General features: G+C 39.0%; 1 protein-coding gene across 1 annotated transcript in view; it reads left to right on the top strand.

Annotated features, from left to right (window-relative positions):
* The window catches only part of LOC120539269 (glycogen phosphorylase, muscle form), an 89,769-nt gene that overhangs the window by 61,560 nt on the left and 13,363 nt on the right, over positions 1-14,846 (top strand). The window contains exons 16-17 of the mRNA XM_039769186.1: positions 2,298-2,439; positions 3,754-3,961. Coding sequence (XP_039625120.1) covers positions 2,298-2,439; positions 3,754-3,961 — 350 coding nt within the window. The remainder of the gene's footprint in view (positions 1-2,297; positions 2,440-3,753; positions 3,962-14,846) is intronic.

Here is a 14,846-nt window from a genome sequence, read left to right as displayed (position 1 = left end):
AACAAGTGCAAGAGTAATGGTGTATCAGTATTAAGCATTAATGCATCACTGCTTTTTATTCTAGTGTTCATTTCTAGTCTGGAATAATTTCTGTGAAGCTTGCATTTTCTGCTTGAGTTCATACAAGTGAAAATTTGTTTCTCAACCCAAATCAACATTTAATGACAACTTCATCTTTCAAATTATTTTTAGTTCCTTTCACAAATCAAGCAAATAAGCATAAGCTAATATTTTTGCAAAATGTATCCAAGTACCAAATTTGTGAGTTTTGTGTTCTTTGATTACAGTGGTGTGAAAAACTATTTGCCCCCTTCCTGATTTCTTATTCTTTTGCATGTTTGTCACACAAAATGTTTCTGATCATCAAACACATTTAACCATTAGTCAAATATAACACAAGTAAACACAAAATGCAGTTTTTAAATGATGGTTTTATTATTTAGGGAGAAAAAATCCAAACCTACATGGCCCTGTGTGAAAAAGTAATTGCCCCCTTGTTCAAAAATAACCTAACTGTGGTGTATCACACCTGAGTTCAATTTCCGTAGCCGTCCCCAGGCCTGATTACTGCCACACCTGTTTCAATCAAGAAATCACTTAAATAGGAGCTGCCTGACACAGAGAAGTAGACCAAAAGCACCTCAAAAGCTAGACATCATGCCAAGATCCAAAGAAATTCAGGAACAAATGAGAACAGAAGTAATTGAGATCCATCAGTCTGGTAAAGGTTATAAAGCCATTTCTAAAGCTTTGGGACTCCAGCGAACCACAGTGAGAGCCATTATCCACAAATGGCAAAAACATGGAACAGTGGTGAACCTTCCCAGGAGTGGCCGGCCGACCAAAATTACCCCAAGGCGCAGAGCGACTCATCCGAGAGTTCACAAAAGACCCCAGGACAACGTCTAAAGAACTGCAGGCCTCACTTGCCTCAATTAAGGTCAGTGTTCACGACTCCACCATAAGAAAGAGACTGGGCAAAAACGGCCTGCATGGCAGATTTCCAAGACGCAAACCACTGTTAAGCAAAAGAACATTAGGGCTCGTCTCAATTTTGCTAAGAAACATCTCAATGATTGCCAAGACTTTTGGGAAAATACCTTGTGGACTGATGAGACAAAAGTTGAACTTTTTGGAAGGCAAATGACCCGTTACATCTGGCGTAAAAGGAACACAGCATTTCAGAAAAAGAACATACCAACAGTAAAATATGGTGGTGGTAGTGTGATGGTCTGGGGTTGTTTTGCTGCTTCAGGACCTGGAAGGCTTGCTGTTATAGATGGAACCATGAATTCTACTGTCTACCAAAAAATCCTGAAGGAGAATGTCCGGCCATCTGTTCGTCAACTCAGGCTGAAGCGAACTTGGGTGCTGCAACAGGACAATGACCCAAAACACACCAGCAAATCCACCTCTAAATGGCTGAAGAAAAACAAAATGAAGACTTTGGAGTGGCCTAGTCAAAGTCCTGACCTGAATCCAATTGAGATGCAATGGCATGACCTTAAAAAGGTGGTTCATGCTAGAAAACCCTCAAATAAAGCTGAATTACAGCAATTCTGCAAAGACGAGTGGGCCAAAATTCCTCCAGAGCGCTGTAAAAGACTCATTGCAAGTTATCGCAAATGCTTGATTGCAGTTATTGCTGCTAAGGGTGGCCCAACCAGTTATTAGGTTTGGGGGCAATTACTTTTTCACACAGGGCCATGTGGGTTTGGATTTTTTTTTCTCCCTAAATAATAAAAACCATCATTTAAAAACTGCATTTTGTGTTTACTTGTGTTATATTTGACTAATGGTTAAATGTGTTTGATGATCAGAAACATTTTGTGTGACAAACATGCAAAAGAATAAGAAATCAGGAAGGGGGCAAATAGTTTTTCACACCACTGTATGTATTTTTTTCATTGTATATCATGAGTTTAAAATTTAAACAACTCATCTATCACACTGCTTTCTTATCACAATCCTAAATAATGTAGATAAGCATTAAAAAGGCAAAAGTGTGAAACCGCACAAAACATCCAAAGGATATAAAACAGAAGTGTTATCAAGATGTGTGTATGATCAAATGTAATGCTGTCTTTTGAAACTATGACTCTCTCTTCAAATTATGGTTTTAAATACTAAACCATTTTATTATTTTCATTTGACTATTTAATTATTGTATGCCATAGCATGCAACCTGTACTGTAGTAACAGTAAATGATTCATGCTTACTGAAGATGGTTAACCCTGATTAATGACATTGACACTTTTTTAAAATAACTGTACTATTCTTGCTTCCTTACTGACAGGCTGCTCCAGGATACCACGTGGCAAAAATGATCATTAAACTAATTACATCGATCGGAGACGTTGTGAACAATGACCCTGTTGTGGGAGATCGTCTCAAGGTTATTTTCTTGGAGAACTATAGAGTGTCCCTGGCAGAGAAAGGTACTTTTTAAAAAAGCATACCAACAATTGAATTTAATGTGTAGGAGATCAGCTTTCATATCTGAGTTCATTTTAATGGTGGAAACAGTAAAAGGCTCAGATACCTTGTGCCGAAAGACAAAAGATTTGAAACCTGCTTATAACTTTTTTTGATATTCTTATTTTCATCCCAAATTAACTGCTTAATTAACAACTGAAAATTGTCCATGTAGCAGAAATTCCAGGTTTAACTGTCTTAAATGCTGCAGTCTGTCTTATAACTTGCTGTTTTATAAAACACAGAAGAAGAACAGGGTGAACATATTTGTACAAGAAACATTGTACAGACCTTTCTTGTAATTGTTGTGGAACGCTTAGAGGCTAATGCACCCGTGCAAGTTTATACCGTTTAAATCTCAAATGTGGGGTACAGTTTCGCTTTTCTAATTTTCACATTATTTTTTACTGTTTAATTAGCCTGCCTTTTGGTTGATTATCTGAGAGATTTCGCTTAAAATGATTACACATCACAATGGTACTATTAGATGTTGGTACAATTGGGCACAGGTAGGTTAGAAGATTTGCTCAGGGTCATAATGTGAAGGAGTGATGATGATGACTGAGACACGGACCTTGAACCATTACAACCATTACTGTTTGTTACACTGCACAGTGCTGCCTTTTTCATGTCCATGTGTAGATAAGTGCTACTGCTGCAGTCTGTACAGCATTTAAGGCCTTAAAGACAAAGAAAGCTGCAACCCCTTCTGCAACAGAGTGCCCTACAAAGAAATAAGCTACTATGTGAGCCTCTTTTTATTATTCATATAGTTTGTTACAGAGAATTAAAGGTAGAAAATGATAGTATCTTATTGAATAGCTCAAGCAAGTAAGAATTTCACTGTTCTCTGTACACATAACAATAATGTTCTGATAGTGGTATATATTCTTCAATTTAATTCATTCAAATAATGTACTGGTTTAATCAATTTTAATATGGTGTACAGAGAGATTTTATTGTAGATGTATAGAATATACCTCTTTCTTCTATTCATTATGCATTTTCATTTCTGTTGAACCAATATTATAACCAAAGATACAAAAAACATGTTTGCAGTTAAGTCTCTTTAGACATGAGTCAGTTTATATCCTAGCATAAAGTCTAAGTGAAGTACATTTATAACTGGTTTTCTCTTTTAAAATGTTACCTGCTTCAACTGAAGTACACAAGCTCTATAAAACAGAAAACACCATATCTTCAAACATAACAACAAACCTTTCAGTTATCCAGGTCAAGTCATGGAAATAACATTGTTATATTTGTTTTTGCCTTAGTGGTCCCAGCTGCAGATCTCTCTGAGCAAATATCTACTGCTGGCACTGAGGCATCGGGCACTGGCAACATGAAGTTTATGCTGAATGGTGCTCTAACCATCGGTACCATGGATGGTGCTAATGTAGAGATGGCAGAAGAGGCTGGGGAGCAAAACCTGTTCATCTTTGGCATGAGAGTGGAGGATGTGGATGAATTAGATCGCAAAGGGTGAGTGAAAAACTTGTTTAAAGTATTTATTTACTTTGCTATTCATTTTTGCATTTGATTACATTTTTAGTGATTACATAACCATTCTTGTTATTCTTGTTGACCTCTTTCCTTACGTCATAAAACTCAGCACACATCTCACTGGCATGAGTTTTCAATTTTACATTTACATTTAAATGTATTTGCTTACCAGATGCTTTTATCCAAAGCAACCTAAAATAGAGGTCAACATAATCAAGTAAACATCAGTTGGGAGTACTGTCTTTAACAAGTGTTACAGGACAGGGGAACAAAATGAATTGCCACAAGTGAAAAGCATGGAATAAAACACAGGCGATTTATAAAACCTAACAGGTAATATCAGTTAGACAGAAATTCACCAAACAAGAGAGTCTTTAAATGCTTCTTAAGAACATTGAGGGAATCTGAATTTCCAGTGAAAGTGGGCAGTTCATTCTATCAGATGGGAGCTACACAAGAAAAGGATTGGGATTTGATGCCACTCAGAGGTAGCATCGCCAGACACTAGTCATCAGTAGACCTGAGTTGTCAAGAAGGAGAATGAATATGGGATATATATAGTTGTTGACCCACTGACTCCTCTGTAGGCAGAGACATGCCGCTACAGGAAGCCAATATAGTAAACTGAAAAGTGGAGTGAAATATGCCAGCCTTGGCTGCTTGAGCACCTGATGTGTCACTGCATTTTGAATCATCTGCAGCTCTTTGGTGACACATGTCAGCACTCCTGCTAGCAGAGAGTTGTAGTAGTCCAGACATGAGAAGAACAAAGCCTGGACCAGCAGTTGTGCTCTATACTCTGTCAGATACTGTCTGATCTTGTGGATATTGCATAAAGTGAATTTGCAAGACCAAAACACCGGAACAACATGATCCCTGAAGGGGAGTTTGTCATCAATCACCACCCTATGGTTGCATATCAACTTGGCGGGTGTCAGCAATAATGAGCCAAGTTGTATAGACATTGTGTGCTAAAAAGATGGGATAACGAGAACGTCCATCTTTGCTAATATCAGTGAAACATGCCAATATTCTAGCTGATACCATGTGGTCCTGTGAACGGTACGATAGGTATAGCATTGGCATAGCACCGATAAGAAAAAACATGCACCTCCATGCTTGTCTGGTGCCCCTTTAGCATCTCTCCATGCCAGGACACAATGTAGGATCTGCCTAAGAGGTAGGACTTAAACTACCTGAGGACAGTCCAAGTGATGCTAGTGTCAGAGAGGGTGGCAAGGAGGTTTTGGTGGTTCATGGTGTTGAAAGCAGATGAAAGATGTAAGAGAATGAGGACAAATGACATATTGATAGCTCTAGCTTGCCATAACATGTTGACAATGGTAAGTAGGGCCTTCTCGGTGGAATGTCCCTTCTTGAAGCCTGACTGATTAAGATCAAGAGGTGTGGAAGAAACAAAGAGATTTGGTTAGAGACAGCATGTTGTACTGTTTTTGGTAGAAAGGAGAGATTGGTCTGTAATTACTTACTTGAAATTGGCTGAGAGTTGGTTTCTTGAGGAAAGGAGTTGTTAGGCTCTGTATGAACAATGTAGGAAAAGTGCATGTGCTGAGTGAGATGTTGACAATGTGTGTAATTGTAGAAATGAGTGAGGTGGGGAGAGTCCGGATTACATGTGAGGTAATGGGGTTAAGTGAACAGGTAGTAGGGTCACATTTTTTTTGTGTATATTTCAATAAGCCCACCAGTAAATCAAAAGCAATAATGGTATTTGTATATACTCAAGGATGTTTTCTTTGAAATAAATCACGTGTCCATGTTATCTGCTTTTTTTGACTAGTAAAATATGCGATTTACACATGCATATGCCAAGGTGAACAGTGCATCACAGCTAAGTGAACCTGCTTTTATCTGTGATTCCACCTAAATTGAGCTACATACAATAAAAGGCTTATTAGAATTGGGTAGCTGAGGTTCAGAGCATTCCAATGATGTATACTGGTCTATGATTGGTCATTTATATTGCATGTTACAGCTGTGTGTAAAAGGAAGGAGATATATTGCATGTGCAACAGCATATTCTTACACACTGTTAAACACAAGCTTCTGTCAGAGTGGATTGGGATTATTTAGTTGACTTGCAATAAGACTTGAAGTTTGTATTAGGGAAATTTCTTCTTCTTCTTCAAAAAAGAAAACATATGATTGAAGTAGTCCCAGAAAAGTCACAGAATGCTAGTGATACAGAATATGAAGACCTTGAATCAGATTCTGATCACAGGTTTGACTCTTTAAAGAATGATGCGTTTGCAGAAAGGATCAATGCTATACTTGGTTTATAAGTGTTGCTAATTGTGTAACTTTGAAGTGTTGTGGCGGGCAGTTTTACAGTTCAAGCAAGTTGTGTTCAATTAGCATGCCCAGAGGCCATCTGCTACACATTCTCCCTATGTTAGTTTTTCTGTTTCAACTTAAAATACCAGCAACTTAACTGCTTGCAGTTTCACGGGTGCTGCTCTTTGATTGAATGTACTTGCATTGTGTTGCACCGCTCACAGTTTTAAATAGGAACCAACCCCTCGATAGAATGTCACTGAATTACACTATGTGAACTTTAATGGGGTACCATTTATTCTATTAAATGTGCTTGTATTGTGCAGTGCTGCTGCTTGTATCACCTTGGTCCTACCCATATTGATCACATTTTTTTCCCTTAAATAAATAAAAGTTTAACTGCAACTGCTGTACTTGTTTTGTGGGAATGTTGAGGAGCAAGAGACCAAATGTTTCTAATATGGGACCCTAAATATTTCCAAAAAGGGGAACACCTTGTGCAAATATGGTGATGTGGAATATAAACTTGATACAATGATAGCTGACAGATTGGGGGGCAAATGAAAATTGATTCCAGGACTGAGCATCATTAAATGCCATGGTTATGTACTGTAAAATCCATCTTTTTGGAGAGACATTTTTAAAATGCATGATTTTTTTTGTGTTTTCCTTAGTTGATATTGGTGTGAAACAAAGGTTGTTCATTTTTAAAACATTAATTCTAAAATTTCGAATGTTATCCTCACAACTCTTCAGCCATTTGCAGCTCCTTTATTTCATAGTCAGAATCATAGCTGTTTATTTTTGGGTATTTAATTTAGGTACAGCAATATGGAGACAACAATACAGATTTCTGTAACGGATTGGTTGAGTCCCAGTTAACAATGGCTACCACCAGTATTGTTAGCCAACAGAGTGCTCGGGGAGAATTGGGATACTGTTGGTTGAAGGAGAAGAAGAGAGGAAGGTATGTCTGGAGGCAGGAGGATAAAAGGAAGGTTATGAGAGTGGAAGTGAGGGTAGGAACTTTAAATGTTGGCAGTATAAGTAGTAAAGGGAGTGAGTTAGCTGTTATGATGGAGAGAAGGAAGGTTGATGTATTGTGTGTGCAAGAGACCAGGAAGGGGGAGTAAAACCAAGTGTATCAGGGACGGGTTCAAATTGTTCTACCATGGGGTGAATAGGAGGAGAAATGGGGTAGGTGTTATCCTGAAGGAATAGTATGTCAAAAATATTTTGGAGGTGAAAAGAGTGTTGGTTATGAAGCTGAAAATTGAAGGTGTGATGATGAATGAAATTAGTGCATGTGCCCCGCAAGATGTGTGTGTGATGTATGAGAAAGTATATTTCTGGAGTGAACTGGCTGAAGTGGTGGAAATTGTATCCAAGGGAGAGAGATTGGTGATTGCAGTGGATTTCAATGAACATGTTGGTGAAGGGAACAGAGGGATGAGGAGGTTATGGGTGGGTATGATGTCAAGGAAAGAAATGCAGAAGGTCAGATGGTAGTGGATTTTGCAAAAAGTATGGACATGGCAATGGCGAATATGTATTTTAAAAAGAGGGAGGATCACAGGGTGACATACAAGAGTGGAGGAAGATGCACACAGGTGGATTATATCCTGTGCAGGAGGGTCAGTCTGAAGGAGATTGGAAACTGCAAAGTGGTGGCAGGAGAAAGTGTAGTTAGGCAGCATAGAGTGGTGGTCTGCAAGATGACATTGGAGAGCATGAAGATTTGGAGAATGAGGGCAGAGCCAAGGATCAAATGATGGAAGTTGAAAAAGGAAAACTGTAAGGGTTACCAGATAGCTGGGCATCTATAGCAGAAATAGTAACGGAGACAGCAAAAAGGGCACTTGGTGTGACATCTGGACAGAGGAAAGAGGACAAAGAAACCTGGTGGTGGAATGGGGAAGTACAGGAGAGTATATAGAGGATGTTGGCTAAGTAGAAGTGGGATAGTCAGAGAGATGAACAAAGTAGACGGGAGTACAAGGAGAAAATTGCATAAGGTGAAGGGAGAGGTGGTGAAGGAAAAAGATAAGACGTATGATGAGTTGTATGAGAGGTTGGACACTAAGGAGGGAGAAAAGGGCCAGTACTCATTTGCTAGACAGAGATACTGAACTTGGAAAGGTGAGCAGCAGGTTAGGTTGACAAAAGATAAAGATGGAAACATACTGTCAAATGAGGAGAGTGCATTGATCAGACGGAAAGAGCACTTGGGGAGGTTGATGAATGAAGAGAGAGAGAAGATTGGATGATGTGGAGATAGTGAACCAGGAAGTGCAATGGATTAGCAAGGATGAAGTAAGGACAGCTATGAAGAGGATGAAGAATGGAAAGGTTGTTGGTTCAGAAGCACAGAGGTGTTTAGGAGAGATGGGAATGGAGTTTTTAACCAGATTATTTAATTCAATCTTGCAAAGTGAGAAGATGCCATAGGAGTAGAGAAGAAGTGTACTGGTACATTTTTTTAAGAATAAGGATGATGTGCAGAACTGTAGTAACTACAAAGGGATACAATCGATCAGCCACACTATGAAGTTATGGGAAAGAGTAGTGGAAAATGGGTTAAGAAGGAAGTTAATGATTAGGAAGCAACCATATGATTTAATGCCAGAAAAAAGCACAATAGATGTTTGCTCGGAGGGTGTTGATAGAGAAGTATAGAGAAGGCCAAAAGGAGTTGCATTGTGTCTTTGTGGACCTGGAGAAAGCATATGACAGGGTGCCTAGGGAGGAGTTGTGAATTATATGAGGAAGTCGGGAGTGGCAGAGAAGTATGTGTTGTACAGGACATGTACAAAGGAAGTGAGACAGTGGTAAGGTATGCAGTAGGTGTGACAGATGCATTTAATGTGGAGGTGGGATTACATCAGGGATTGGCTCTGAACCCTTTCTTATTTGCAGTGGTGATGGACAGCTTGACAGAGGAGATTACACAGAAATTCCAGTGAATAAGGATGTTTACGGATAACATTGTGATCTGTAACAAGAGCAGGGAATGGGTTGAGGAGACCCTGGAGAGGTAGAGATATGCTCTAGAGAGGAGCAGAATGAAGATCTGTAGGACCAGGAAAGAATACATGTGTGAATGAGAGGAAGGTCAGAGGAATGGTGAGGAGGCAGGGAGTAGATTTGGCGAGAATGGATGAGTTTAAATACTTAGGATCAACAGTACAGAGTAATAGGGAGTGCAGAAGAGAATGCAGGCGAGATGGAGTGGGTGGAGAAGACAATCAGGAGGGATTTGTGACAGATGCGTACCAGCAAGAGTGAAAGGGATAGTCTACAAGATGATAGTGAGATCAGCTATATCATATGGGCTGGAAATGGTCGCATTGACAAAAAGACAGGAGATGAAGCTGGAGGTGGCAGAGTTAAACATGTTAAGATTTGCAGTGGGTGTGATAGGGTTGGACAGGATAAAGAATGAGTACATTAGCTCAGGTTGGATGGTTTGGAGACAAAGCTAGAGATGTGAGATTGCGGTGGTTTGGACATGTGCAGAGGAGAGATGCTGGGTATATCGGGAGAAGGATGTTAGGGATGGAGCTGCCAGACAAGAGGAAAAGAGGAAGGCCTAAGAGGAGGTCTATGGATGTGGTGAGAGAGGACATGGATGTGGTGGGTGTAACAGAGCAAAATGCAGAGGACAGAAGATATGTAAAAAGAAGTTCTGCTGTTGCAACTCCTAATGGGAACAGCTACAAAAGAATGCCAAAAACCCCTTAGGGCATAAGGGGTTGAAAAGTATTTCAGAAAACCAGACTTGAATTTTCGCAGTTATTGAGTTTGAACTTTATTGTGAGGCAATATTGTTACTAGGAATTTGTCTTGATGTTATATCCATAGATGTAACAAAGATAAATACAGTTAACAGTACAATATAAGTATAGGACACTCTTATAACATCATATAGAGCAGCAATGAATAAGTTACACAAAATAACAATATATTAAACATTTACAATGCAGTATTACACTCTATGTGGTAAATCTTAATAAAGTATACATAGTTTAGATTGGGTGTAGGTGTTTGGAGATCAGTAAGTAAATGAGGTGAATCAGAAACTATGTTTATCCAGAGTGACTGTAGTAAGAAAGAAACTATTTATGTGCTGATTGGCTCTTTTTTTTAGTGAGCAGTAACATTTCTGTGGCTATAATAACTGAAATAAATGGTTTTCCTTTGGGTGGTCTTTGATTTATTTTTCTAGCATGTTTTTTGACCCATGATATATACAGATCCTTAACAGAGTACAGTTTCAGGCCTATAATCCTTTTATCTGACATGTTTCAGTTTATTTTTTGATTAAGTTGGATGCATTGCCACACCAGATAGTTACGAAGAAAGTGAGGATGCATTCAGTGACTCCTTGTTTTATCATGGAAAAATGTTGGGAGATATCTTGCCTTAAAACATTAAATCCCTTTTCAGATGTGCAGATTCATTTTAATGAGGATGTATGGTATAATGTTTAATTCTCTGTCAGTAATTTAGTTTGCCTATTCTTACACTTACCTCTGGGAATATTCATTTCACAGTTACAATTCACTTTCAATCAAGAATACAGTCCTTTGCCTTGCTGTTAGTAATTCCTTCATCTAAGTATGACTGTCACTGTAAACTTTCTGTTGGGAGTGTTCTCTCTTCCACTCCCATGATTGACCTTGCTGATTGACCAGCTCTGAATGGTAAAATACAGTAAACGTTCAGGCAGGAAAGGAGGCTTAATAGGTCTTTTAAGCATTATTCAAACAGACAGTCCCTTAAACAAATGCAAAATAAAGTGAGGCAATGCGTACCATCCGACTTGGTACTGCTAGACATTTAGACTTTCTAAGTGGCTCATTTCTGGTGTCAACAATAAGTCTGAGCATTCTAGTTTCCTCTTTTCTTATACCTCCTTTCTTATTTTTCATTTCATTCCCCCTTCTCATTTTTTCTCTTCTTTCTTTTTCTTCACTCACTTATCCGAAGTTCATAAAACTAAAATCGTGTTTCTAAAATCACCTACTTTAGTTTAAACTTTGGACATCATATATTGGAGACAACAGAGCAACATGCTTATATAATTTAGAATCAGTTTATGAACCATATGTGTTTTGTAGTAGCAGTTCTACATTAAACATTTGGTTTGAAGGTGCCAAGGTGGATGGACTGGTATCCCTACCAGGAGGGAGGGTGGTCCCTTACCCAGACAGGATGGACTAGCGTCCCAGCAGGTTTAGTTGGTCTCTTGGGGCCATGTAGTCCCTCAGAACGCCATGTGGCAGCATCCCTTGGGTAGAGCTCCCATTTGTCCACCTGCTGGGAATTGTAGTCCCAATGAACAACCCTGTTGGGTTATGTGGGTGCTGCTAGAGGGAGCTTTGGGGAAAGGACTGACACATTTTAATGAGATTCCACCTGACATGGAAGTGCTTCCAGGTTGTGACCTTGTGGTACTAGAAGTACTCCCAGGTCTGGCATAAAAGAAGCCACTCAACCTCATCCAGGCGAGTCGGGAGGAATAGGACAAGACTTACCCTGAAGGAGTAGAGGAACATTGCTATTGAATCATGCTTGTGAATATTTATTTTGGAGAATGAACCTGCAAAAGTATTGTAATAAAATTTCACTTGATTTGAACCTATGATTACCTTCAAGTACTTGTGTCTGGGGTTATGGGATGTCCCCATTTGGTCACAGATACTGTCAGGTCTAGAGACGGAAAGTAGTTGTCTTTTCAGCATCATGATAAAATCTTCTAATGTGAAAGTTTTAAAACTTTGGTACTACTTCAGTTTCTCCAGAAATGTATACACTTGGATTAGACCATCCTGATCTCTTTCATCTTCAGTTTATAGCATACGATGTTAGTCGCCCTTTTTTAAAGACTAAGGATGCTAGAGCTTGGTTGTTTACTGTCAGACAATGTATTATAGGTGTCCTTCTGCACTCATGGGGTCACTGTCATGTTAGGTTATTTTCAGGACTTGTGAAGTAAATTGACACTGGCACTCATCAGTTAATGGAGGACCCCAGAGCAGAGGAACCATGTCAATATGCTTACTAGATGGCAAGACCTCCATTTAATATTATCTTGACTGAAGTGACTTCATTTTCTATGTCAGCTGCCAGGAAAGAAAACATGATCCTATTTCCTGAACATTTTTTCTTTTGTATTTAGAGTATGTGGCTTGGCCTTCTCTTTCCATTGTATACAGCCTATTTTTTATTTCTGCAGCTTTCCAGGACATATCTGTTTTCAAGTGTGTTTCATCTTTGTCAGCTGACATCTGTAGGTTATGTAAGATATGCACTGGGAAAAAAGAGTGCTTACTGACCCAGTGGTACACAATCTTTGAGAAGCATAAAATATACAGCTTTGTTTGTCTCCGAGCGGCCATCAGTAGCAAATATTTTTCAAAATGAAAAGTTATGCCCCCCATGCCAGGCCAGCAGCTATGTCAAGTTTAGGTGACACCTTTTTAGGAAGATGGAAGTGGTATCTCAAATAATTACAGCCAGAAGAACAACAAAAAATAAATAAAGTACTCATCTTGATGCATATCAGAATTTAGGTAAACCTGCATTAGGGTTCACAGATTTTTCAGTATTTCTACCCACCTAAATAAAAGCACAAGTGTCTGTGCGTCCACCCGATTGATATGTCTCTATCATTCCAAAAGATGGCACATCTCAAACATTTTTAGTAATAAAATGCATTGCATTTGCAGTACAAATGTTAACGCTGAGGTCTACATTGATTATTTAGAATTCAACCCATCTTAGATGGGTAGCACAGCTAGTTACTGCATATTATTAATGATGTGATTCCACATCCTATACAGATAAGTCCACAAGTGTTTGGACAGTGATACCATTTTCATAATTTTGGCTCTGTATGCCACCACAATGAATTTCAAATAAAGCAATCAAGATGTGATTGAAGTGTAGACTTTCACCTTTAATTTAAGGGGTATGAGCTATTTAAGAATGACAGCCATTTTTCTGATAGCCCAACCATTTTCAGAGGCTCAAGAGTATATGGACATTGACTGACAATCTGTTCCATAGCTTGGTGGGAGCAGTACCCACATTATTTCATTAAGTATTAAGCAGGTAAGAAGTCTGGAATTGATTCCAAGCAAGGAATTTCCATTTGGAAGCTGTCACTGTGAACTCTCAATATGAGGTCCAAAGAGCTGCTCATGCAAGTAAAAACAGGCCATCATTAGGCTGAGAACACAAAACAAATCCTTCAGAGAGATAACAGAAACACCAGGAGTAGTCAGATCAACCATTTGGTACATCCTTAAACAGAAGGAACAAACTGGTGAACTCCACCAGAAGGATTGGAAAACCAAAGAAGACAGCTATGCTGGATGATTGCAGAGTTCTGTCCTTGATGAAGAAGAACCCCTTCACAACACTTAGCCAAACCAAGAACACTCTAACGGAGGCAGACCTATCATTTCCTAAGTCTACAATCAACAGAAGACTTCATGAAAGTAAAGACAGGGTTTACCATGAGGTGCAAACCACGGTAAATCTGAAGCATGGGAAGGACAGATTAGACTTTGCCAGAAAACATTTTTAAAAGCCTGTCCAGTTCTGGAGCAGTTTTATTTGGATAAAGGAAACCAAGATCAATATATACCAGAATGTTGGAAAGAGAAGAATATGGAGAAGAAAAGGAATAGCTCATGATCCGATGAATACCAACCACATCATCTGTAAAACTTGGTGGAGGCAATGTTATGACATGGGCATGCGTGACTGCCAGTGGAAGTGGGTCACTGGTATTTATGATAATATGACTGCTGGCAGAAGTTGCAAGATGAATTCTGGAGTGTATAGGGCTATACTATATGCTCAGAATCAGACAAATGCTGCAAAACTGTTAGGACGATGCTTCACAGTACAGATGGCCGATGAGCCAAAACATACTGTGACAGCAAACCAAGTGCTTTTCAAGGCAAAGAAGTGGAATATTCTTCAATGGCCAAGTCAATCAACTGACCTCAACCCAACTGGACATGCATATCACTTGCTGAAAGACAAAACTGATGGTAGAAAGTCCAACGAAGAAGCAGCACCTGAAGACAGCTACAGTAAAGGCCTGCCAAAGCATCAGTAGGGTGGAAACCCAGCACAAGGAGATGGCCATGCATTCTAGACTTCAGGTAGTCATTGACTATAAAGGGTTTTCAACTGAATATTGAAAATGATCGTTATATTTATGATTATGTTAAGTTTGCCCAAATACTGTTGAGCCCTGAAAATGAGGGTGACCTTGTATAAAAATGTCTGTCTTTCCTATACATATAAATAAATATTTTTGCTAAACCCCTTGAATTAAAACTGAAAGTCTATACTTCAATCACATAATGATTGCTTTATTTCATATTCATTGTGGCAGCATACAGAAGCAAAATTATGAAAATTGTGTCACTGTCCAAATACTTATGAACCAGACCGTACTGTGACAGAATGTGATTATATGTCAAACACATAGCACCTGGAAAAGAGTGGAGATTTTTATTTAGAATAGAAATGCATTCTTGTCTGTTTT

This window comes from Polypterus senegalus, chromosome 11 (assembly GCF_016835505.1).
Source record: "Polypterus senegalus isolate Bchr_013 chromosome 11, ASM1683550v1, whole genome shotgun sequence".
In the NCBI taxonomy this organism is placed as follows: domain Eukaryota; kingdom Metazoa; phylum Chordata; class Cladistia; order Polypteriformes; family Polypteridae; genus Polypterus; species Polypterus senegalus.
The sequence above is the reverse complement of the archived record's forward strand: the minus strand, read 5'-3'. Positions and strand labels throughout refer to the sequence as shown.